This window comes from Salminus brasiliensis, chromosome 6, assembly GCF_030463535.1.
Source record: "Salminus brasiliensis chromosome 6, fSalBra1.hap2, whole genome shotgun sequence".
Lineage (NCBI taxonomy): Eukaryota > Metazoa > Chordata > Actinopteri > Characiformes > Bryconidae > Salminus > Salminus brasiliensis.
The window spans coordinates 38,654,659-38,682,192 of record NC_132883.1 but is presented as its reverse complement, the minus strand read 5'-3'; the positions used below and the strand labels follow the sequence as shown (position 1 = coordinate 38,682,192).

Genomic DNA, 27,534 nt, shown 5'->3' with positions numbered 1-27,534 from the left:
CCATAACAATAGAACAATATTAGCATATTATATTCTAACTAATCTCAGTATTGCTCTTTAGGAAAGGGGCTTTTCTCATGTAGGTACTGAAACCATTAAAAGAAAGAGTACATTTTTCATTTTCATTTAATTTTATTCATTTGAGACTGAAAAAGGGGAGTTCCAGTGATTCTCAACATTTCTGCATAATAACACACTTTTATTAATGTTGATCATGGTGGAATAGTGGTGGATCCACTATTTTTTGGGTAGTATTGTGCTGTAAAAAGGGTACAACACAGGTACCTTAATGAGTTTTAAGGGCACATTACAATTACATCCAGTTCACCTTTTCTGAGGAAAGGTGCCTTAAAGAGTCATGACAAGCTTGACAACAGTGCCTTGAAGCTTTGAGCTCCAAGGCACTGAAAACCTAGAGGATACAGTACCAGTGACTGCGTTTATTCCCTCTCTGGTATCATGGATTCTGTATATACATATATTTAATGTCAAAACTTCAGAAATACCATTAAGCAGTCTGTAACTTTCTTAGGGAGCTTTTAGAGGCTTTAGATGGCTAGCGATGGTGGCACCAGCAGTATATCATTGTACAGGATAGATAGTTATAAAGTAACCGTGCATTTACACTAGCAGCCGACAGAGTGACAAGCGGTCAGTTAATTTCTATGGGAGTATGTGGATTTGTAGCCGCAACAATGCGAGCGGCCTCAAACACACCCACAACGACTTGCTGCCCGCTAGTGTGAACGCAGGGTAAGTGTTTACTAAGTGCTGGTTTAAGCATTTTCTGAATTACAACAGGTTAAAAGTATCGTCTGGAGTACATTTGGGATGAGCTGGGGAGTTGGGGAAGAGGTGGGATGGGGATCATCCCACCTGAATTTATTATTTATTAAAATGATATTTAAAATTAAGTTAACCAGATTTTACTGGAGGTCACCAAGGGTTTAGTCAAGACTTTCAACAAAAACTTACGAATAGCTAGTGCAACCCATCGCCACCACTGTGAACAATTCTCTAGAACTGAGATTCCATAGCAAACCTCTCGAAATAACATTACATCTTAACCCTTTAATTTTGCTAATTTTTTTTTAAAAAGCTGGTTAAATTCCCATTTAATTACAGATCTTTTTCAAACCCAGTAGGTGGCGATATACCACTGGCGTTCTGAGGTCCTGCTGTCAAGAAGGTTCATTTTCTGGCCAGTGATGTATGCTATATGATTAAAGATGTTTTAATATTTACGTTCACAGAAGGGAAATTTTTTGTCTCTAAGCCAAATAGTCCACATAAATGATGGTTGCCTTGACTCCACTTAGTTGTACCAATAATAGGATATTAAGGAGTAAAACTCTTAAAAAATCAAGGCAACTAATTTCATGTATGCAGCTCCACCATAGAGATATACAGCCAAAAGCTATCCTTTGTTCAGTATCAGCAACTGTATCACAAACAGTGCCTACAAAAACTATTATACGAATATTATAGCTCACTCATATAATGTCATAATTCAAATTTTAGACTCTGTTTGCACCTGTGATCGAATCACATTCGGATTTCAGTTGTCCACATGAAAAGCCAGGGCAAGGTTTAAACACCCCCGGAAAGCATTGTGATCGGATTATGATCGGATCACTCGAACTACATTCAAAGGTGATCAGAGATGGATCTTGTTCATATTTAATACAAGCGTTAATACAAGTAACACTGAGGATCTTTACTTTTCTCTCTCTCATCATTGCTCTTTCTATCTCCCTCACTGTGTCTTTATGTGTGCGCATGCATGCCCTTGTGCTTATTTACAGGTAGATGAGAGCAGTATTACACAGTTTGTATTCTTGCACTTTGAATAGTCCTTCACATTTTCTAGTAGAGCAGTTACGGGAATGCAAGAACCATCTATTGTTCCACAGACCTGTAAAACCCCACCATTCCTCTAAACTGTTCACAGCCTCCAAAAGCAGGGCAATGTTGATAAGAAACCGTTGTTTATAGGAAGTTAAACAAAAAAGATGTACGCACTGATGATTTTTTTAGACTGTAAAGTAAAATGTTGATTAATTGCTCAGCCCTAATTCTGGTATCACACAGGTACCACCTCTGTAGTTACAACCTCAAAAGTGTCTTACACCCTGTGTTGCAGTCTATTTTCACGGCTTCTCGAAATGAGAGGTTGGTCAGGTATGTTTCTGGCGTTTTGCTAGCTTGGCAATGGAAAACACAGGAGCTCCACTGCCTGAAAACAACCTAGTCAGACGTCAGCAGTCAGACGTTCATTGCTGTCTTGGCAGTGAATTGTCAACACAGGCGTGTGCCCAACAAGCGTACACCCCCACTTTGCACCATTGAAATAGCCTCTTAAAGGGAATGGCAAGTGACATGCTGATTGGTTTATTGCACGTCCCGCCCGAAACACACCCATGAATAATTAAGAGACTAATTAATTACTTAATATGACTTTTTCCCGTCGTTATGATAGCAAAGACACACTGACATGCCCTAAATTGAGCTGAGTGGTGTGCGGTTAGCGGCTAGCCAAAAGATCTATAGGCCCACAGTCTATATGCAGTCTCACAAGTTGTGTATGAAAGTCCTAAAAGCTCTTCTGGCCTGAAGCTGACAAAAAGAGCTCTACTTGCCCCATACTTTCATCCAGTAAAACATGTACACAGTCCCCTGCTTTAAAATGTGATTAATGCTGATAATAGGCTGCACTAACCAGTGGTAGAATTTGAAGCGGGGTCTCCAGTTGGGAGTCCTGAGGAGAGTCTGCAGAGCACAGGCCAGATTCACAAACATGTAGCACATCAGGAAGAACCTGTGGAAGACGTACATGGTTGTATTAAATCCAGTGAGAATCACGCACAGGGATATGAGGTCTGTGTGTGTTACATACATAATTCCAATCCAATAAAGGGTAAATCCAATACTATCCTATGCATTATTGAAAACACTTATCTTCATCAAAGAGAAAAGTGCATGAGGGTTACACGAAGTTTAGCGCTAACAAGCACTGACGTTCAATAAATTATAAATCAAAGGAAACCGCATTACGTACATGGAGAGAATGGGTGCTACAGCGTCCAGGGAGGCAATAATGATGCCAATCTCACAGATGCTGGCTGTCAGGAGCAGAGCCCATGTTGGCTCGCCATTAGCCTTCCCATGACCAAACACCTGTCAAATACACACACGCAATATAGTTTACATTTGATCACATTTGATTTGACAGTCAAATATTAATTTTCATTCATATATACATATATGTATATATAAATTAATAATGTATATTCTATATATGTATATTATATGTACATGTATATATATGTATATTCTCTGTTACTCTGTTACTTTAACTTTGGCACTCTTGGCTCTCCATGTATAAGCTATGGTATAACTTTAGCAATACCAAAAACTCTGAATGAGGGTAGAAATGAGAGAGATTAGATTTTATGGCTAGTGTGAAAAAGGTTTATATGTTAAGTACATGCAAAATGACAAATCATGCGATGCTGCCCCCAAATTCATAGGCTTTTTATACCAAAGGCAGCTCACAACACTTTGTTTAGCATAGTATCTGATCCACATGCACACACTCACCCTGAGGAAGGGGATGATCCCGTCCCGAGCGATGGCCTGTAAGAGTCGAGGAGCTCCTGTCAAGCTCTGCAGCCCCGCCCCACAGGTGGAGAAGAAGGAACCGAATACAATGACCCAGGGCGAGGGCCATGCTAACGTACCAATAACCAGGTTCCCATTCACACCTTCACCGAACCTGTGCATCACAGAATCGGGCAGTATTTTAAATGTGAAAGTACTGCACATCAAAAAATCAAACCCAGACCACAATTATCATGAGCTGTTAAATCAGTTTAACAGTCTCTGAACAGAATCTAAATTAAGCTGAAGCTGAATTTTTTAAAGGAGCTACTCCGTTTTTTATTAAATCTGAAAAGTCAATTTGGAAAGTGAGCCTAATCGGATTTGAATTGAATTTTAAAATTGAATTGAACAGACTCACTTGTCTCTCAGGACCACTCCCTCCACACAGGCCCCAAACAGAATCACACAGGACATATCTGAGACAAACAGAGCTCAGGATGACAAATAAAACCAATGGTTATGTATTACTAGAATTACCTCTAGTTCTAGCAGCATCATTCTATGCTGTTGGGCTATGAGCTCTGGTATCACCTTACTTAGATGGTCACTTTACATTTAACTAACATTTAACTGAATATCCTTTAAATGCAACTAAACTGAGCTGAACGTAAATGACTGTCTGTTGAATTTAATTGTGCAACTAACCCTAACCCTAACCCCTAACTTTACCCTTGAATAAACCCTAATCTAACCCTAAACCTAACCCTAGAAAGGTAAGGTTAACTCCTTAACACTCCAAGGCTTATTATACTCTAAGGGGTATAACTCAGTAACTACAGGGACTTCTGTACAAACTAGTGGGTCTATTCTATAAGCTTGTAATAACCTTTTTGGCCCACCTGCGGCCTATAGGCCTTTTAAGAGTTTAAGGTTAGGGTTAGGTGTAGGGTTACAATCAAAGAACTATCATTTTCATTCAACTTAGAGTTAAGTTGCATTTAATAGATACTCAGTTGAATGTTAGTTGAATGTCAGGTGAGCAAGTAAGAGGCATCCACAATGGACCATCCAAGTATAGTGATACCTAAGCTTTAACTTACTGCTAAAAACATTAGCCTGGTAATTCTAGTGCAGATCTAAAAAAGCAAAATTCAGACACCAATTACTTCTAGATGGAATTTAGTCTTAAATAGTCGCTTTAACGGAATAATTCGGTGAAAAATCCAGTAAAAATGGTTTATTTGACCCCAGATACACCAGATTAGTCCAAACCCGAACACTGGGTTTAGACTGTCAGCAATCTTATCTGCTTTCAGACCACCAGTGTTTTGATGGACCTGTAGATGGTCCAGATTCGGATTCAATTTGATTGTTTACACCTCAGCGTGTTTACATGAGTGGGCATGTGCCAGTGTGCAATATTGAAGGATACATATGGTGGAGGTGGTTGAGATGGCCAGGATGGTGCCAATGGGGATGGACTTCTGAGCATCCTGCAGGTCACCGGAGCGGTTTGAGCCAGCCATGATACCTGTGAAACACACACAAATACATAATCTCATTTCTTAGGAATGTTTTTATTCAGTTTTATTAAAAAAAGCCATGAATGACATAATATGCTAATAAAATAGATCAAATGGATCAGACACTAGGCTTACTACAACTACAGCTTTCAAGCTAATCTCACTGTATGCTACAGCTGGAGCATGCAGTTAGTTACAGTTAGGCCAATGCTTCCCTGTATGTGGACAGAAACCAATTAACCAGTCTCTCCAATTACACTTACAGAGAAACGGTTATTTTATTACATAAAATACGCCCAAATTATTGCCCATAGTAATCAACCAAACCCAACCAAATACAACAAGTGAGAACGCTATATTCCTCCAAGGCTCATTCTCCTAACCTTTGATAGAAATGATCTTTACCTATAAAGACCAGTGACTGGACAAATGTGGACAAACATGGGCATCTGATTGGTGCGCCATACCCGTTCTATAATGTTCTCTCTCCATTCAGTCCAGTTTATTCTTCTTGTCAGTTCTTCTCATCTATTCTTAACATTTTATACACAGCAGTGTGCTCTGGTCTTCCGGGTTATTATCTTACTTAAGTTACCATGCATATTATCACAGCTATGAACTACTGTGAATTATTCAACTAATGACTATGAAAAGACTATGCATGGCATGTATTTATTAGAGTGAAGAATAAAAGTATAAACCCACACATAGCCTTAGAGTTTAAGGAGCCCATGACTAAATGTCCAATGTGTGTGTGTGTGTGTGTGTGTGTGTGTGTGTCAGAATGACAGAGGTCAGTAAACTCAGTGTAATCCTGTAGACCTGTGCTGATGCAGAGCTTGCTTGTTCACAGCTCACTCCACCTCAACATTTCATTACTGTCATCACTTCTGCACAAGTTTAGTTTAGCCTTAGAGCATATGCACACACACACACACACACACACACACAATAAAGTATAAAGCAATTAAACATCAATCAATTTGCTGCAGCAGGTTTCCAGAGTAAGGGTTTTGTTGATATAATGAAAATTGTTTATGGCAGTTTTTTCATTGAGTTTTTTCTCCAAATGATGAGAAGCACAGCTCCTAAACGTCACCAATGATTTACGTTTAGATTCAGATTGCCGTTAATTCTGTGCTGACTTCTAAGCACTTCTGACTTCAGTTCAATGTCAAATGATTAAGGAAACCATCCTTGGGGCTGCAGAGCTTGACAGGAGCTCCTTGACTCAGGGAATCATCCCCTTCCTCAGGGTGAGTGTATGCATGTGGATCAGATACTATGCTGAGGATGGTTTTCTTTCCCACAAATTTCCATTCAAATGATAACATAGTATCTTATCTTCTACTCAAGAACACTAATTAGACAGAAATTATATATTATTATTAAAATAAATTTAATTATTATTATAAATTATAATTCCCCAAAATTTAGAAGGAAACCAGTTTAGAAGGAGTTAGACCTCTGTCCTGTTTTGTCCCTTTCCTGCTCTGGCTCAGTATTGTCCTCTGTCTGCTTGTTTTGAATGTTGTGTGCTCTTTAGCACATGGCCCTGTTCGTGTTGTTCTCGTGTCCTCCCTAACCTCGCCTTGTCATTAGTCATCCCAGTATTCCTTGTCTGATCTTGTGTGCGTTTCATGTTTGCCCCTCCCTCCCTTCCTCCGACCCTTCCTTCCATCAGTTTGGTCATTATTTAATTTCTAAGAAAACATATTACTCACATTTCTCCGTCTGCCTCCACCTCCACCTCCTAGCCCACAACCTGCTGAACTACACAAGCCCATTCCTACCAGTGGCCTTCTTACTGACTTTGGGGGTACGAACCTGTGACAGAAGGGAAGTAGATTCCCACCAGCAGGGTGAAGAAGCTGGTGATGTCAGCCAGCACATAGCGGTTAGTATTGGTTGGTGGAACATCTGGGTCAACCACAGCTGGCAATCCTCTCTTCTCCAAGATATCTTTCTTCTCCATGTAGAAGCCGAAGAGATTCTCTATCAAAGACGAGAACGGGGAAAACTGTCAGTACACCTTTACTCAGTTTGTTTTATCTTTACATGGTGCACTGTGTATGAAATGCTGTAATGCTTAATTCATGTAATACTTCTTTTTTATTTGTCATTTGAATATTTTTATCCAGTCCTGAAAGTCCTGAAGTCCTGAGTACCTTTTATCTTGAAGGAACAAGAAAGAAAAAAATGTCTAAAATGTGTTTACACAATTTTCCCTTGATAAACGGACCAATGCATGGACAATTCTAAGTAAAAATAGCAGTGCTTGCTCCAAATTTTCTTTTCAGAGAAATCTCTAAATCCTATTAGAGACTATACAGTGTCAGAAACTACATAAGCAAGTCTATTTGAGACATATACTTGCTAATTTGATGCAGTACTAATTCAATGGACATAAGCTTCTATTACATAGCACACTAGAGGAGAAGCTGAATGCTGAACTGTGGTATGGGAAGCATTGCAAACAAGCCTACTATGAACTTGTGGTCTGGGTTTAGGCTGAATTCAGTTTTGCACACATCAAAATAAACACATGTGCTCTGAGAATACAGGTTACTAAAGAAGGGAGTAATAAAAGGCAGAAATAGCTACATTTGGTCTCCACATTAAGGCCTAAAATAGTATAGAAATAAATACATATCTAATTAAGACCAGAAGTATGTTTTAATAATAATAATAATACAATGTACAGGGAAATGGGTAATAGGTTTATTCAGCTGAAAAAAATACACGGATGGCATCGAACACCACAACAGCTATATAAATGAAATCTGATACTGACAGATTCCTGTTGGAGATGGGAAGGAAGTGCATCCTCGGTTCTACATATACTCTGGTCTTGACCAGCACTTAAGGACTGGTGGAATAACATTCAGGAGATTATGTTTAAGTTCCTAATTTTAGTGGTAACCACTGAACTTCAGGACTCTGGCTTCTCCTCTTTTGAAAGGAGATAAATAAGGGAGTTATTTTGGCATCACAGCAGCTAAACAAATAGTACAGAGATAGTGGAGGAAGAGACGTTCACCCCTTATGAAGAATGGTGCAGTTAGCCATTTACAAAAAGGCTTGCATGGAGCTCTTTCACCAACTGGCTTCATCAACCCACTACAATTGCTTTAATCTAATATAATAGCTATAATTGTGTGAATTGCTTACGTTTTTACATTTAAAAAAATGAAATGTACCATGAAGTATCACAACAACAGCAAATCTGTCTCTCACCTGCAAGGATGCCGCTGGTCACACCGGGGATGCCCTGGACCTGACTGATGTTGTTATTGTTGAAGTACTCGTCGCAGGTGGCGTTGAGGAACTCTGAGTCACAGAAGAGTCTCCAGAGCTTAGTGGTGACGGTGACATTCCCCTGCTCAATAGTTTTGGCGCAGATATCGAAGCCTTTGGACATGAGAGTTCGATTTCCGAGCACACAGATCCTACACAGGAGAAAGAGGCCTGGGTTTAGCTGACTGTATAAGCTGTGTAAGAAAACCCTGGTTATGCCCTCCATGGAACACCAGGTTTTATGCACCAAGTAAAAAGTGCAATACATGTAACAACTAACACCATACAGTATTACAGTAATATAAAGTGTGTAACATACAGTACTGTGCAAAGGCTCCTGCACTAATGAGAATAAAAAGGTACCTATCTGGGCAGTAAATGTTTATTAGCTCAGTACAGCAGTAATATTAGAATACACACAAGCAGTTGTATGTGTGTTGTTATTAATTTAGCCATTTCCAAAGCTCTCCTTACAATGCACAGTATTACTTGTAGTTATAATTAAACAATTGCTTTAGCTGATTAATACTTATATAATATATATATATATATATATGTATATAATATTTACGTTAAATCGGGTGGGCTGATGGAATTGAACAAATCCATGTGATGGATGGAGGCATTCAGGACAAACCTGAAAACGCTTTTTCTTCCAATTAACTTACAAAATATTAAGGATGTTTTTCATAATAAATAAATATGATTTAAATACAATTTTAGAATAAACTATTTGAATAATTAAATAAAATTCTAGCTCCTGTATGTTTACTTGCTGGTCTTCTAACAATATGTGGTGTTTTTGCGAGGAAAGCACACTAGATAAGTGCTTTTAATAATGTGCTTAAATAATTTACACAGTACTGTATGTTAAATCCGGTACATCCAAACCTTTGACTGCAAGAGTAAAATGCCACTCTGTTCCCTCAAAAGTTTAGAAGTCTAATTGCTCATGCTTTCTACTTATCAAACTAAGTTAAATAAATGGCTTAGTAGAGAACATGTCAAACTGTAAAGTAAAGATCCAGAGTGCAAACAAAGTGGTATTTTTTTATCTGGCAGCAATTTTAACCTGTAAACAGGTAAAGCGGTCATGAAGTACAGCAAAGCAGCTTACGGAAAGTCTGGTGGGTCGAAGGCGGTTTTGATGACCCCGGCATACACAGCCAAAATGGAGAGAATGACGCAGGCCAGGAAGACCAAGGCCAGCTTGTTGACGTATTTGACGCCAACGAAGACGACTAGAGACATGAAAGAGAGCACAATTGTGCCATACACTCGCATGTTGTTCAGCATTCCTGCTTCGGCCTCTGCTCCTTCCAGGCCCTCAATCTGAAATATAGCAGCTTGTGGCACTATATAGATCTACAGTGAATAAGTGAGAGAGAGTGGGAGAGTGGGAGAGAAAAGACAAAACAGTTCATAAACACAATAAAAAAGCCAACAATCACAACATTCAAGTGTTTTATCTGTAACTATTGATGCTTTACTGTTTACATTACTTACTCAGAGGAGTAGTTTGGTTTCAGAAGTGAGATGGGGAGACAGTATAAAGTTAAATGACACTGGTTAAATTTTCCCTACTGCATAATTTATGTGGAAATGCAAAGCTAGAAAAGTGTAATATTGCTGAACTTAGTGATGACAGAGTGGCATATCCTCTCATCAAAAAGCCTAGATCTTTTCTGCTCTATAGTTCTGAATAATTCACACCAACTTCTTCACCGTAATAGCAGTCAGCCAGTAATAATGCATGCCTTCTCAGAACCTTTTACTAGTGTAACCATGGAAATGGGTGTAGGTCACTTATCCAGCGGTGTAGTAGGAAGAGGCCTTTGTCACTCTCCCCCAGGTGAACCATTTCATCTTATTATTTGTTTACTTGGCTGTTTGAATAAGGCATGTCTAGTATTAATGGATGCAGAAGGGGCCTTGATCTATATGGGCTTAAAAGATCAGTGATATATTTTTGTGTATATATATTTTATATATACCATTCGACACAACCAATAAACATATATAATAAGGATATAACTCTTTTCGTCAATATAAAGCAGTGATGTGGAGGTCCCAGCCAATGCAGAGACCCAAGGACATTGTCTATTCCGCCTACAGCAGGCCCTGAGTCTACCTCAGATTTGATCAGTCCACACATTGTAATTCTGTCAGCTAGATTGCAACAGGTGAGCAGGTGAGACTAAATCTAATGAGTTCACCTGCTTAAATTGCTAAGCTGGCTAGTTTTTTAAGTTCTCTTTCATGTTGCTTCCATGTCGCAGATGGACGAGGCGGAGTCATGTGACTACACACGTGGTAGTATGTTTTTAAGGGGACATGACATAAAATATATCAAATAGAGGTTCTGGAAGTTGGTTAGTTGGTTAGTTTAATTTGATTTTGATTATATGTTGAAATATATATATATATATGTGTACATATTTTTATGCATATATATGTGTGTGTGTGTGTGTGTGTGTATACCCCATGTGCATATATTTTTATATACACATGGGGTGTAAGTGTTAAACTGAGGCAGTGTGAAAAGTCAGCCAGTCAGAAAGCAGTGTGTGTCATTTACCAGTAGGATCTCAATGCAGCCCAGGATGTACATGGCTCCTGCGAAGGTGGTGCCCAGGTAAAAACAGATCCCCACTGCCCCGCCAAACTCTGGCCCCAGTGAACGAGAGATCATATAGTAGGAGCCACCAGCTGAAATAGAAGCACATCAAGCATTAATGATATGTTATATTAATACAAAGCAATTCTATAATAATACATTTGCTATTATTTTGTAGGTATCCATTTTCTCCCAGTTTGGTACTGCCAATTGACCCACCCATTGTAGCTACCCCTAGCACTAACAATGCTCCCGGCACTAGGAGAGTAAGGACAAAAACATCTTCTCCATCTCTTTTCGAACTGCCAGCGATGCATCTTTGCTGAGCTGGAGGAAAGGAGCGTGTCCCCAGCTCCACAGCAGAAAATAACAGACGGCAGCCAACATCGATTAAGAGTGATTAGGGCAAAGTGCACCTTCTATCCAATCGGAGAAAGCACTGCCAATTTTGCTCACTCAGACTCCGGCCACTGATGGCAAAGTGGCATGGCTTGGGAATCGAACTCACGAATATTGCATTGGATGAGGAGCCACTCAGAGCTTAATCTTAATTAGGATTTTTAACAGTAATAAAACGTGAAGTTTGTACTTGTCTATGTGGCATGCAATGCTCACACAGTGTAAAGCACGGTTGGAGTTTGAATAGTGTCCAAAAAAATACAAGCCATTTCATATGATTGCAACAACAATACTACAGCCACTGTTTTAACACTTTAATTAGGATTCTGCATGTCTACACCAAACTTTAGGAGAAGTGCCTTTTATATCCCTGAAACTACTTTAAAAAGGACATTTTAAGAGGTAAATGTCTGTGACGAATGGAACTCTCGCCTGCCCACACAAAAACAGAAATACGTGCAGCTAGAGGACAGAAGCTGAACTCAGCTCAACAGGGAACTGTACTGTGTACTGTGGCTAACTGCCCATAAAGAACAAGAGGACAGCCATCCTCTGGGCCTACACAAACACACACAGACAGGGGCCATTGCATTTTGCTTACCTGGCACTACTCCATTCGTTGCAATTGCGCTCATTGAAATGGCAGTCAGCATAGTCTGAAAATAACGTCACACACATAGCCTTAAATACAGTGAAAGGCATATACTGACAGATAGAATGTAGAAATCCGCATGTACAGATGTTTTTGGCTGTCTGACACACAAACAATGTGATGACATAGGACACTGACTGTTTAACAAAAAAACAGCATATAATTAGATTCATGTATACAGTGTATATACACAGTCATATCAGAATATAATAACCACCCCTGGCTTGGAATGAGCTCAGTCCATTTTATCAGGTCCACTTCCCATTTTTTACTCTTTGTAGTTATAATCTATAATTACAGACTGTTTTTTGTATAGTTTGTTAGCCTCCTTTCAGCCTGTTCGCCAGTAATCAGGACCTCACAGGACCACCACTGAACAGGTGTTATTTGGGGGGTGGGTCATTGGATCAGCAAGCTGCTGAAGTTTTTTTACTGTCATATTGTCACTCATTCTTTCTTGGATGTACCAATGCATGAATTATAGAGCTACAGCAGTAGTAGAGAGCTGAGCTGTGGGAGCTGTCCATGGTACTGAAACAGTAGTGCTATTAGCAACACTCCACCCCAAACAACCAACCTGATTGTGTAATTGTATGCAGTTCAGGGGGAAGGGAGGTAGAGAGATTAAAAGGGAAGAGAAGGCCGCAGGGTTATAGAGAGAGAGAGAGAGAGAGAGAGAGAGAGAGAGAGAGAGAGAGCAGTCAGGGTGAAAAGTCTAGTCTCTCTGGGCCATGCTACTGAAGAGCAATAAGGCAGTGTTGTTTCGCAGGCAGAGGAGACATTTCTGTTGGTCTAGACATTCACAAAGGCCAAGCAGGCCTGAAGGAGAGAGTATTTATGGAGTGTGCGTGCCTGTGTCTCTGAAATGCACTGGAAGGGAACTAAAATGGTGCAAGTGTGAGAGCAAGTATGCGTGTGATACTGCCTTGTGTTTCTTGTGTTAGCAATAAAAAAATACAAGCTCTGTTTTACTAAAGCTAACATGGGCCTACACGCGTAGTGACTACTACTGGAGCAGATTTTAATAAGTTAATGGGATCATCACCTAGGGACTTATTCACTATTCTCTACATTTGCTGTATTTGTGATGGAGGAGGCTGGTATAACCAGGCTAGTGGGGCTAAGACCTCCCTTAGAAAAAAAAGTATCAAAATAAGGCTCCTCTATGCACCCTAGAACAACAGCACCACACCACCACAAGATCCACAGCTACATCCAGCCCAAGCTGCAGATTCCCATAGCTATAGCTTTTTTTGCTGTGAAATATAATGTGACTGTTCTGTTTGCTTGCTAGAGCTGTTAGGTAATGGTAAATTTCAAGATTTTCAGTGCAGCCAGGAGCTAGACAGATAGTACACATCCCAGTTAACCCCCCTTGCCAGTTTAAACAGAAACTCTTTGCTGACATCTACTGTATTTAACAGAAAGTGTGAAAATCGTGGTGCAAAAAACTTGTCTCTACATTTTTGCCATTTTTCACTTTGTCACATAATTTTAATTTGGCTATTGTTTATATATATATATATATATATATATATATATATATATATATATATATATATATATATATATGCAAGTTCTTTCAAAAATCAAATCAGTACTTCAAAATTAAGGAGTTAGCATGCCGACTACAAATGATATGTAAATTAGGAGCCAGCAGGTAGGTGCTTATTTCCATACAGTAGAAGCTGATTCATCAGTTCTGCTCAAATCACCACTCCATTTCCTGCTGCACAACAGATTCGTGATGAATAAGGGCCACACAGAAAGAGACATTGGAAAAAAAGAGCTAAACAGACTTACTGTTGAGCAGCACATGAAGACAATGATGAAGGTTCCTATGACCCCACCGACACCCACCAGCCAGGTCATCCTGAGAAACAGAATGACCCCCAGGATGTTCTGCAGACACGGCAGGTACACTCCCATTATGGTTCCCATACGAGGAGCCTGCCAAACCCAAGCAATAATTAATGAACACAGAGTAATGGTTGTGCAGAAAGAATGTCAATGTAACCACTGAGCAATCACCAACTAAGGTCATTTTGGCATTTGATTTTTACTGAAGATTGATCACATTGATTGATCACAGATTACACTACCGCTCTTAGGTTGGAATCAATATTTTCAATAACAGCTATGGTGTCACAGTTTTATGGTGTGTGATCGAACAGTTCCTCATTGACCAAGGATGAGTTCTTGAAAATATGTCATATTTATATATTTATTTTTAATATTTTTTTACACCATCAATACTTACAACCATTTCTTACAAAGAATTTTATGCTCTAATTAAAGAAAAAGTGTTATAATCTAGTGTGATAAAATATTATAAGCATCTGTGGAATTAAATGTGGACCATGTTCATACTTTCTTGCATGTGTTTATATGTTGGTTATATTTGGCCCAATATTTTGGTATATATATATATATATATATATATATATATATATATATATATATATATATATATATATTTTTTTTTTTTTTTTTTTTTTTTACAAGAGCATATCAGTCTCTACTGTCTGCATTCTACAAACTATTCTTGCATATCTGGTAGCAGCATATACAGCTGCATGTGATAAACAGAAATCAGTGTATGAACCTATCAAAAGCATAAAGTATAAATAGTGTGACATAATTCCACTGTCAGAACAAGACTTTCCAACTGTAATTATGTGTGTGTGTGTGTGTGTGTGTGTGTGTGTGTTTGTGTGTGTATGTGGGTACCTGTACTGGTTTCTTGCGGGCCTCTTCGTTGTTCTCGGCCTCTTCATGTTCCTTGCTTCCCTGCGTTAGGTTAGAGTAGTTGGCCAGACTGCTAAGCAGAGATGACACCATGGGACTTGTGTCCATCTCCTCCTACAACAAAAGCACACACACACATGCACACATCAGCAATTGTGAAGTATGTAGGCAGCTCCAAATCAATTAAATTTGAAGTTCTGATCTTTCAATATTTGATTATTTAGACAATTCCCTGCATCTCAAACTGCATCACAATTTATATATTTATATAACAAAGAACTGTGCAAATGGAAAATTCAACAAATCTAGCTGAAAAGTAATGATAATCGAATTACCATGGTACCATTTTATACATTTATACCAGTGTATAAAAAGACAAAGCTGAACAAGAAGATAATCTTCTAGATAAAGAAGATAGAATTACATCTTATCAATAAATAAGATGTAAAATGAAATAAAAACTTCATAATACCTCAAACAGGGCCATGTTCTTGCCATCATACTGCTGGCTCTTCTCAACGTCACTGCTGCTACTGCTGTTGATAAAGGGGCTGCTCTCTTTGGGGTTTCCATCTCCTGTGAACATAAAACCACATAAATGTTGAGCATTCTGACATATTCTAGGGATGCACCAATATTGGAACTATGTCCAGCATGTATGAGCTATATGAGCACTGCACTCTCTCTGCTATTTGACATTAACAGTGATAATCTGACTGTCTGATGTCCGACTAATGTTTATAGGTAGAAACTGTTAATTGGTTCAGTCTAAAGCACCAGTCTTCAAACCACTTCAAAAGTGAACTCATGTCCATGTTACAACCCTTTGTCAGAAATGTCCTCTTATACAGACATGCTGCTTTATATAAAACTCATTATCCAGCTCTATGTGGCCTACTTTTGCGAGCATATATGCATACATTAGCATGTGGATCTGCAGCGAGGCTTCTCGGCTCTCACTGACTGTATCACTAAGTTCCTCCACAAACACCCCAGCTAAAGCTGCTTACTGTAGTGTATGAGTGTGTGCATGTGTGAGAGATGTGGAGATGGCTCCTAGTACCGGCCTAAGGGATTTGAGTGAGCTTCACAGAGGCTCGCAGTGTTAGTTTTAGCTTCTGCCTGTTTTTTTAGATGCTGGATTATATTTAACACAGTGAGGAGAGGGGGAGAGGGAGAGAGAGAGAGAGAGAGAGATGGAGGCAGACTGAGATTAGATGAATGCTGAAAAATCTATCTGCAGCACATCAACAAAGCATGCTCTCTTAAGAGACTTGCATCCGTGTGTGAGTGTGTGTGTGTGCGTGCGTGGATGTGTTATCTCTGAAGTATGTTAGCAGCAGCCTCCTCCATAGCAACAACCTGATTCTGAGTCTATTTTTTAACACTCCACACTTTAAACGGCACTTAAGTGAGTAAACAGATTGTACCAGCGAACATTATCTCATTATAAACAACTTCTTTTGGTTCTATTGGACTGGGAGAATGCTGCACCAGCACAAATCCATGAATTCTTTAAAGGTCAAGGACAACAGTCAATGAGGTTTTTCTCCACAGGTCAATCATATACCACATATTTCATGGTGTTTTTTGAGATTGACTAATATTTTAATGCCATGTGATGATGATTAAGTAGTATCCGAGTCTATGTATGATAGTACATTGGACAGCCAATTACAACCAACACGGTCAGAGGAAAATGCCGGGTACCCAGCTCTGAGACAAAGAGACATCTACCCATCCAGAGAGAGCAAGGCCAATTGTGCTCTCTCAGGATCTGGCTGCTGATGACCCGAGATTCAAACCAGTGGGTCATAGTGGCAGCACCTGAACCTCAATCCACCACAGGATGACTTAGAGCCCCTGACGAGGTGAACTTTTTGAATGATTTACAGGTAGAGGGTAATAAGGGGGATAAAGGTTCTATAGCACATGAGTCGAACACTTTCATTCAGTCATTAATTTGTGTTATTTGTAATAACTACGCTATATATTCTACGCTATATATCATTTTGAGGGTCAGTCTTTTCAAACATAATAGCACATAATAGTAGTGTTATTTGTAGATTAATGGATGTGCAAGGCACTGTATCCTCTATATAGTTCAAATCAATATCTGTATCAGTATCTGTAGACATAGACATCTGCATAGCTATTGCTGGTATGGGCCTATTTCAGGTATACTGATAAAAGTAACGTACTGAATTCCCCTAATTTAAATAAAGGACTATCTTATATTATCACCATTCATTCATACATTCTGAATACTGTATTACAGTACTATATAGTTTGGCACAACACAGTTCTTGACAAAAGTAAGTAGCAAGTGAATTAAATGTATTACTTATTTTAATATGTATTATATGCATAAGTAAACCTCCCTTGAAACCTCCCTTCAACTTCTTAACCTTAACAATCAAGCCGAGGACAACAGTGTGAGGAAAACTCTGTAACACAGGGCTGTACGTATGGCAAACAAAGTGGCCTTGCCGGCTCCTGTTACCGTGTCATAGCAAATAAAGCAAACAGAGTAAGTGGTGTTTTGACTTTTCTGAAACGTGCAATCACATTAATGATAATTGCCTCTTCTTTTGCTCTGAATTAATTACAAAGGGGAGCATGCTCATTAAGTGGCCGGGGGACTGCCATCGTTTTACATGCCTGATTTAATCGAACGCACTCATGTTTAATGAATTACTGGCCGGCTAAGCTGTGCGCATGTTAATTTACAGAATTGTTTGCATTGACACATAGTGACCTTCAACCACACAGTTTAGCCGAGCTTAAGTGAACAAGGATCCCTCCTTTCCTCTTGTCTTTGATTCTTTTAAAGCTGTCTGCTCTTTGCCTTTCACTGATAATTCTGTCCGAGAGCAGGAAGAATTAGTCAAATGACTGTCCAGGTCAGGCTGAGGGCTTCATTTATGCAGGGAGAATTGGCAGAAATAGAATTATACACAAGCCGCAGGGTAAACAGGATAAATACATGCTTCAAAGGCAATACAGGCAAAGTTAAGATGACCTGCAATGATTTGGGGTCAGTACTTCAAGGTAAAGCTAATCAATGCCAGCACATAAAGTACATGCTGGTTGCTTAGGCCTATAATCCATTTCTTCTTATCTCAGTCTTCTGTGTTGCAAATATATGTATGCACTATATGTCCAAATGTTTATGGACAGCATTTCTAATCAATACATTCAGCTACTTTAAGCTGCACCCATTGCTGGCACAAATGTGCAGATGCACATATGCAGCTTGTCTAGTCCCTGTAGAGAAGTATTGCCAGTAGAATAGGACTCTCTGGAGCAGATAAACATGAACCTATGGGCACCATGCTGTATAACGCCAGGGGTGGGCTAAAGGGGTATTGAGCTGTGGAGCAGTGAACTGTGTTCTCTAGACTGATGGTTGGTGCTCCATCCAATACCTTTGGGATGAGCTGGGGCTGGAGCACTGCCTGCTCCAGAATCTAGTAGAAAGCCTTCTTCCCTGGACAGTAGAGACAGTTACTCCAGCAAAAGCAGGAGGATCATCAGTCAATCTTGGTTTTCAAATGTGTATACGGCTTTATGAAAAGGATTAGGAATGCACTGAACCTGAGCAGTGGCTGTTAATCAGGGTACCTAATCCTGACCCTGGTGATCTACCAAACTGTAGAGTTTAGTTCCAACCCCAATCCAACACACCTGATCCAGTTAATGAACGTTTGGGTACTGGGATGTTAGAGCCAGGCATTTTAGATGTAAAAGCTTGATGGAGGTAGGACTGCCTCCATTATTTATTTTTTGGGTAACTTGCTATGGCAGCTGGTGGTCATTTTGGGTATTGAGCTCTATGGCAGAAACAAAACATGCAAAGTGGGAAGGAGGCAAGCAGTGCATTTAAAACATTTACTAACATCAAAAATAAACTGTATTTAGCACCTTTTTAATATTGATATAGCAGATGTAAGTTGAAAGATGGCATGAGCACTGTATTAGCATTTATTTTTGCACTGATTAAATTTGCTATCTAATTGACACCAAAAGTAAAATTAAACAAATGTTTTAAATTAAAAGAAATTAAAAACCCAATTTACAAATATTCTAACATACTCTCTAGAATAATCAATATCTACTTCTAAAATGCTATCCTTAGCTTCAAATTTTAAAAGTCACTTTACTGCAAACTGGGTCCAAGCCTTTTTTGAGCATGCCAATGGTGACAGTGGCAAGGCAAAACTCCTTCAGAGCATGAGGAGGACACCTTAAGAGAAACCAAGGCCCAGAAGGGGAACCCATCCTCTTCGGGTAGACACCAGACAGCAGAACTACAGGAAATGCAAGAAATACAAGAAAGCAAGTCTAATTGTGGGAAAGATAAAGTAGAATATTGATAAAATAAGGAAAGATAATGGAGAACTACAATGAATGTGAGAGCAAACCATTGGTTATGGAGGGACAATGAGAACTTATGCCCAGTATTAATGCACAAATTGCTAATACCTAGTGCAGGAGGTGTCACTTTACCTTACATGATCAATTAGTTGCCACCTTATTATCAACACATTAAAACCTCTGACAATGGTGCAAATATACAGCGAGGTACCCTCTCTTACACAATGACTGACGTTCTTTACTAATCTCGCTTGTGATTAAGTGTTAGGTTACATTTTAGATGTCACTGGTCACTGAGGCACTCTATGCTATGGTACGGTGTGTGACACAGAATTACTGGTCAGCTTACTGTCAGAGTCAGAGCATTGCAGTTGTTGCTGTAGTGTTGCCACCTGAGGATTCTGTAATCCAGTCCGCATTTTAAATCTGCTTTTAAAACCACATTACAGCGTTTGGCTTAGAAGTAATCTGCTTTTTAATTTTTCATGTTTTCATGTTTTTTCTCTCTCTCTCTCAGTGCTCTAGCATTTGTGTTTTCGCAGCTGCACTGCTTGTACAAACTGGCATTACAGAATCTTGTACAAGATCTCTCGACTACTCTGTTCTCTGTTGAACACATGGTCAAAAATGGGCGACGGCAATTAGGCCACGTTTGAAGCGACTATCTGCATTTGTTCTGTTTTCCTCCTTTCCGACCAATTTGTCCACCTTTTTGTGTTAATTGTATTAATTGCATGCGGTGTCCCTTTCTGAAGTGGTAAAAGTGAAGGAGAAAAAGACTGGCTGTAGCAAACAGAGCAGGCAGAGATTTGACTAAATTGTTGTATTAAATAAAATAGCATCAATGTGAAGATAATAAAATGGATACATCATCAGAGTCATCAGATTGCTCAACATGCACTAAATCACTTTACAATACAAACTTATTATTATAACATTATCTGGCCTTTTGTTATTGCAAGATCATAAGCTATAATGTGCAACACTTTCAAAAGTGGCAACTCTACAGGAGAAGGAAAAACCCTTCAGATGTCAGAGGATAAAGATACTGATGATATGATATTTAAGCTGTAATAGATTGTAAATGCACTGCTTAATTGTGCTATACTATTATACATTTAAAAGGCCAAAACCCTGTGTTTTCCTTCCCCAAGGTCCACCAATGACATGACTTGCTGAAAATGCACTCCAGCCTGAAATACTCCTTATAACTTCAGAATGGGTGAAAGGGTGGGGCTAAACTGTCCATATATATTTATCCAAAAAAACATGAATCCGAAACCAATATGTTTTTGCTCCTCAGTTTTCATATGAACCGTATGAACTGGGCAGTGAACAGTATTCTTTGAACTTCTAACAATGTAAACACACTACATCAAATTGCTTGAGTGAGGAAAATGTATATGTCCATAAGGAACTTTTTATTTCAGTCTAAATATGTCTCGTCATTTTACTAAACTATGTTCACCACGGGTGGCTTTACCATGGGTGCTTTGTTAGAACTGTATGTATGTAATGTCTGTCCTGTTTTTTAAATCATTACCTAGTCTATTGTATTGTTTCTGTGCTGGACTGTTAAAGCTGATGGAAATGAAATTGCACTCATGCACAACTTGATTTGCATGGCAGACATCCCGACCCTGGTTCCTTTCACCATCATTGTAAAGAATTCTGACTCTTAAAGTAATTTTCTTGAAAATGCATCTCATAGCAAACCTCTCTGAATGAATCTGTCTACATCTCAATGACCACATTAGAATTTCTGAAAAAAAAGGTGGAATTCCACTTTAATAAACCCATCGGAATCTGTGCTATCTACCGCCAATCTTTCCCTCCCTTTCTCCAGGCCTAATCTCATTGCCTCCACGCCTCGTAATACACTCAGGAATCCAATTCTCTCGAGAGAATAAATGGGTTCCGTCATATCGTCTCTGTATGCTTGGGCTGAGGCCAATGATCTATAGCCGCTCTTTACTTTTCAAATTCTTTGTGTCATAATTTAATAACACTGCAGCTTCGTAGAGCTCGGAGAATTCACCCCTGATTCAGCAAAAACACTGCAAGTAACGGATTCCACAGTTTTCTGAGTTGAAAGCCCATCTCCACCGTGTTTGAAATTGGGAGTGTTTAGTGTGTTGGTGGGAATTTTTCCAGCGCTATTGAGTTTTAAGCTATGAAGCAAGTGTTTTTTTCCCTTGCTGCCCAGGGAAGAAAGGCAATTATTCATCTGCTCCCATGCTTCATTGTTTAAAACCTGAAAATGCGAACTTTCATTATTGCAGAAATAGTTCTCCATCTCAGCTCACTTGGATAATATTACTGTTATACGTTGTTCAAAATAGAGCGGCCTAAAAAGGGTGGCATTGACTTTTGGGTCCCTAAATGACTTTTCAGTGGATGGTTCTTTTGTAAAAGAACCTCTAGATAAAATAAAGGCTCAATGTGAATTTAACAGAATTCCTAAAACCATATGTCCAATCCAAGAACCATTTAGGAGTCTTTTTTTCTAAGTGTAAGGCCTGTACAGTACAACGGGCCTTTATTGGAAAGCTATCATACATTTTAAGGAAGATATACAGGCATTGTTTTCCCAAATAGATAAAAAGTCTAATCTAAAGCAGTTTCTGAATTGTGATTAAGAATTTTAACTAGGACTTTGACAACTGACAACTGTAGGATTGTAGAATTGTGTAACACAGACTCACGCAAGACTATTTTTTAAAAACATTTTTGCACTTTAACAGCTTTAAAATCATACTGATGCTCCACTGTCTGTAACGCTGCTACTGCACTATGGAACTTTGGTGGAGCTGCAGGAGATCTTTCGCCAGAACCTTGGAGAAATGCATATTTATGTAAAGAGAGTCATATTTGTGGAGAGAGTCATTTTTATGTAAAATCCATGCTTGTCCACAAATGCATGTGTACAGCCGTCCATAAGGGAAGAGCTCAAAGAGTGACTTGTATTTATAACAGTGGTGTTAAAGTGAATTACACTCCCAAAAAGCAGGGAGAGCCCACAAGCAAAAGAAAATGCAAATTCTTGCAGAATGCTGCTTTAAGACAACTCTGTAATCTCTTAACTTCATTTAACAAAACTGCTGCACTTTATATTGAGTGGACATTCAGAATGGACAGAGCAAGTGGGATTTTGCATGAACAGTAAAAAAGTAAATATAGGTTCCTGTAGAGAAGCTAAAAGTTTTTTTTTTTTTATTAAAATAAGCTCCAGCAGTTACAGAATACTCTCTACCAGCTAGCTTACATAAGAGGTGATGATACGGATAAAATGTGGGGTTCCATCTGGGATAAATTGCATCGTATTGCAAAGTATCTGCTGCTGTACTTCCTTTCCCTTTCGGCCACAAGCGGCTCAAACACCATAAAGGACATCCTCTTTTTACAGTCGCAACTCACTGCAGCTCTATTTTCCCTCGGGGCTAGAGCCTATAACTCGTGCAGGAAGAACTGATAGCACAGACCAGTTGTTGGTAGCAGCAGTAAACGAAGCTGTTTCCTTTTAACCCTTGGAAGAATATTTAGGTACAGAGTTAGTCTGTACATGCAGTACAACAGCTTCTATTTAATCTACTATAGGGCCAGCCCTATGCGTTCATAAGAACATTCATGCAACTGCTTAGTCTCTCACAGCCAATAGGGGGCCTCACCATGGCCAATGGCAAAATGTAGATGTTTTAAAGCAAACCGATCAACTTAGGATACTGCGTTCCTGCTAAATCATGACCTGGGACATCAGGAAACATGCATGAACCTACACCAGTAGGGTCTCACTGCCATATGCCACTATTATTACCACCATTACTCATTATTACTCTCATTACTCTTACCTTATTTTATTATGATATCATGATTATGTTGCACATCTGAGCAGTAGAACAGTCTTATGCATTGGTACAGTGACGTATCAATCATTTATAAATAGTTCTGAACAGACAAGGATGGGTCCCCACTTGGTTCCTCCCGAGGTTTCTTCCTCCAGCTCTGAGGGAGTTTTTCCTTGCCACTGTTGCCATTGGCTTGCTTACTGGGGCTCTTAGTGATGGTGGTAGTAGTGATAACTCCAGTTGTAAAGCGCTATACAAATACATAGATTTAATTTGATTTTCCAATCGCAAATGTGTGTGCATGCAGTAAAAGCCTGAAACCATACAAAACTACGATAAGTAAGACCTAGACCTAAGCTGACTAGTTTGTCAGAAAGCTAACAGACTTCTGCAAAAGAAGCAAGGAAATATTTATAGTAGGATTCACTGTTTTAATGTTTGTTCCAAGCTTCGATGTTCAGATGCGATTTAGAGCTGCCTTAAAGGCACAGTAAATAATATTTCTGTCAGCTTTTGAGTTCAAATAAGAAGACAAATATGTAGAATGGGTTATAAGGCAATTCATTACATCACTGAACAAGTGCAGCTTTTAGCAGTGGCACAACAAAGGTTTGGAAATAATACACACCATATTCTTTCAATACACACCATTGCCATATTCTCTGTTAGGAAAACTCATTTCTAGCCGAGAAGCAGCTTTAATGATGTTCCTGATCAGGCCTTTAAATTTCATTATGGACGTTGTTCCACTGTCTTGCCTTTTTCTACGATTACTATACAGGTTTTGTAAAAACAAAACATGCGGCACAACTTGGTTAGCAATCAACGGGGTAGCAGTTGATGTTTAGAGCTGAATTTCTTACTTTGCATTGCTTTATTAAAGCATTCATTAGAGTTAAATAAAGCCAGCTATTGCTTGTTAGTAAATGAAATCATTTTATAAATGGAGCTGGTGAACCATTTTTTACAAAGCAGTGCGGGAAAGTGAACGTACATGAGCCTGCAATAACACTGCTATCTTATATGTGCAGTGGTGGCAATCAGTCAAACCAACGGAACATATGAAGTGAGGTTTTTCATATTAAACATTATCAGTATGTGCACGGCTACCAGACGTTCCTGATTATGTGACGAATCAGATTCTGCTTAGTGCCTTAGGGCTGAAGAGGGTTAAGGCAGACTCTGCAGAGATGGCGATGGGTTGTGTTAACTTGATCAGTTATTGTTGACAGACCTCCCCCTTCAGAGCATAGTGACGGAGCATGAGCGACGCTCAGGCTTTGAAAGCGAGATGCTTCTGAAGACTTGGCACACTACCAACTAGAAACTCATAAATTACAGCTGTCCTTAAGTACCAGCAGAGTGGGCTGAAATGACGTAATTGCAGAGAAGGAGAGGAGGAAAAAAAGCTGCCACACCTGAACTGAGAAACTCGAGGGCGTCTGGGAGACGGTGAGAAGAAAGGGAAACAGGGAGAGAACAGGCTTAGCACAGATTCTTGTCTTATCTTCAGAGCCGTCGCGATCCTTCCAAACTGGTTGGTCCAAATCTGTTCAGCTACCAACTGCTGCATCTGTAACTAGTGGCCGATAACCCTGGATGATAATTTGATGTGTTTTCCTGCATCTTTAATAGAAAAAACTGAAGAATAGAGCATGATGTCTTTCTAGGAGGACAGCCCCTGAGTTCATGGCAATGCCAAATTTGCTGGACTGTAGTAGGGCTGCCATGATTAGTTGCCGATTAGTAAGTCGTTGACGTCAATGCTGAAAATCCATCAACATTAATATTTGAAGCTGATGCATCGTGTTAACATTATTTTAATTTTCCTTTTTTATGACTTTAGTGTTTTAGGTCTCTAAAACATTTCAGTTGAAATAACAAACTGCGAAGTACCACTACAGAACGTCTTCATGAGGTCAGTCGTTTCTAACTGCAGTCCGGTCAGCTCCATTCACTGCTGCAGTTGCTGGTTGCGAAATAGGTTTTTAAATGTTTCCAAAGACCCAAGGTATGGAACTAGAAATTAGCATGAAACATAAAGGTGGTTTGTACACTGAGCAGTTTTTAAGAAAAAACACAAGAATCAATCATGCAATTTTTTAAACATTAATCGACTAATCAACAAAATACTAGATAGATTAATTGATAAAAAATGACATTAGTGTCAGCCCTAAAGTGTAGACCTTCTAGTAGGATCAGACATACACTGAGCTCCTTGGACTTTCCCATTTTACTGTGTGTTGGTCAGTCCAAAGAGTGCTGTCAAGCAAACCCCCTATTACATGGGCTCAGAGAAGCTCCCAACTGTGCTCAGTTATGAGGCCCTGGCAAATTAAATGACATTTTGGGTCTTTCGGCACCACTTAATTAATAATAGAAGTGGTTGTATGTATATTTTTGACCCTGCATGTATAATTTTGACCCTGTGTGGTTTAAAGAAATCATTGAAACCTCAATACTGCCAAGACATTAATGTTCATGATGACTATATGTAAACTTCCATTCACAACTGCCCAGAGAAACGTAAGAATAACTGCCTATTTGCTACACATTCAGCAGACAGAGATTAGGCTGAGCAATGCTGGAGTATTCCTTTGACTGAAGCTCTTTTTGCCCTTCTAAAAGTAACTTCACCGCCAGATCAGTGACTCAGGCCTTTCACAGGGAGTTAAAAGGGGGTTGGCGGGACGGGTCAAAGATCAACGGCTTAGACCGGATGACCACAGCTCAGAGGTAGCGACAGCCAGGGGTTGTGCCTCAAACGAGCATGAGTGTGCGTATCTGTGTGTATGTGAGATGCTGGACATGCTGCAAAGGCACAGGGAGTTCATTCAGCAGTGTGATTAAGAATAACAGCAGTGGAACCTTTGCAATCTTTTGCTGGAGGCAGTGAAATGATATAGAGACAGCACAGCATATCTAAAGAACAATACACTACAGGTCACGCAGAGAGCCCCATTCAGCTCTAGTCAGTAATACAACATACAGTAAACTCTAGGAGCATGACAGTGCATCAGTGCTTTACAATTTTACAATGCAAAGACAAGACAATGTGCATCATGGTGAGTAGGGGTTTTGGGGATTGGTGGCAGTTCCAGTGTTTGTTGGGAATGTTAGCCCAGCAGCCCCTGTTGTAAAGTTAAGGAGCACACTGCAGGCGGATCGACTGTCTCTTGATGCTGAGTATCAGGCGATACCGATCTTTAGATTGATTTAGTTTAGTAGATTCCTTTCTTAAAATGAAAATTTTTTCTTACAAAATTGTTTCAGGCGGGTCCCGGGTGGTCTAGTGGACTAAGGCACTGTCAACATAATCAGACATTCGAATCCCTGTCATGCTGCTAGCCATCGGCAGCCAAGGCCAAGAGAGAGCGCATTAGGCCTTGCTCTCTCCAGGGTGGGTAGATGGCGCTCTCCCCTCCACAATGCTTCGTCAACTTCAATGTGCACGTTTTATAGGTTGTTTAATGTCTTATAATCCAGTCTGACTCTCCTCCCCAACCAATCAGCTCCCAGCGCCATTAAAACACTGCAGTCAACTTACTTTGTGTGTGTGTAGCGGTACACACTCTTGTTGTTTGTTTACTACTGATGTGAAAAAACAGTTTTATACTGAGGTGAATGTGCTACGATTGTGTTTCTGTAGTATGTGTGTATTAGCATTAGCGTTAGCCTCCTTCCGTCGAGTGTTCAATTGAGTTGTGCTCCCTTGTCGAAGCATGCTGCCATAGTGTAAGGTTTTGGATAAAGCTGCCTTAACTGGCTTGTACAGGGATTAAAATAGCCAAAACTGATTAATTAAAATATGCCTGGATTAGCCCTGATCCCGAACCACTGGATCGGATCAGGACATCCCTACCAAAAAAGAAGCGTAGCTTTTGTAAAAGGCACTTTCCATAAGGAAATATAATATTCAGATTTACAAACAATTACAACATATATTTGTCTTGTGTGAAAACATATATGATGTAATTAAAACTGGATATTTTATATATGTATATTTTGTTTGTATTAAATACATTCCAAGTCCTTTATGATATATGTGCATTAATGGCCATCAGATTTCTGTATGGGTTTACAAAGTCATGTTTGTCTTTATGTCACTGGTCCTGAAAATGTACAAAAACGTACAAACACACACACACACACACACACACACACACACATACACACATATACACATACACACACATGCATGCAAACAAACAGAGCTGTCAGGTGAATTACAGTGCCTGCATAAACTCTGTGTGTGTGCAGAGTGGTGCATAGCAACAAAGGTGGTGCTTTATCTTTTGGCCTGAGTTGTATCACACACCCCTCCAGCCCTGTTCTCCCTCTTTCTCTCTCTCTCTCTCTCCCTCCCCCTGTGTCGCAGTCTCTCTAGTGGAGTCTTCAAGCTTTTTTTCTTTCTGCAGTGTGCCGACAGTGTATCCTTTCCAAAATGTCAAACATGCTTGTCAAAGCCGCTTG

The 27,534-nt window shown here is 39.5% G+C and overlaps 1 protein-coding gene across 3 annotated transcripts in view; it reads right to left on the bottom strand.

Annotated features, from left to right (window-relative positions):
• slc12a5b (solute carrier family 12 member 5b) overlaps nt 1-27,534 on the bottom strand; it is an 84,152-nt gene that overhangs the window by 23,314 nt on the left and 33,304 nt on the right. For all 3 annotated transcript variants that reach the window (XM_072682322.1, XM_072682323.1, XM_072682324.1), the window contains exons 2-14: nt 15,312-15,415; nt 14,822-14,953; nt 13,895-14,041; nt 12,041-12,095; nt 11,002-11,132; nt 9,541-9,788; nt 8,364-8,575; nt 6,954-7,121; nt 5,036-5,134; nt 4,022-4,079; nt 3,601-3,775; nt 3,059-3,177; nt 2,720-2,818 (exon numbers count right to left, since the gene is read on the bottom strand). In XM_072682322.1, the coding sequence (XP_072538423.1) occupies nt 2,720-2,818; nt 3,059-3,177; nt 3,601-3,775; nt 4,022-4,079; nt 5,036-5,134; nt 6,954-7,121; nt 8,364-8,575; nt 9,541-9,788; nt 11,002-11,132; nt 12,041-12,095; nt 13,895-14,041; nt 14,822-14,953; nt 15,312-15,415 (1,747 nt within the window). The remainder of the gene's footprint in view (nt 1-2,719; nt 2,819-3,058; nt 3,178-3,600; nt 3,776-4,021; nt 4,080-5,035; nt 5,135-6,953; nt 7,122-8,363; nt 8,576-9,540; nt 9,789-11,001; nt 11,133-12,040; nt 12,096-13,894; nt 14,042-14,821; nt 14,954-15,311; nt 15,416-27,534) is intronic.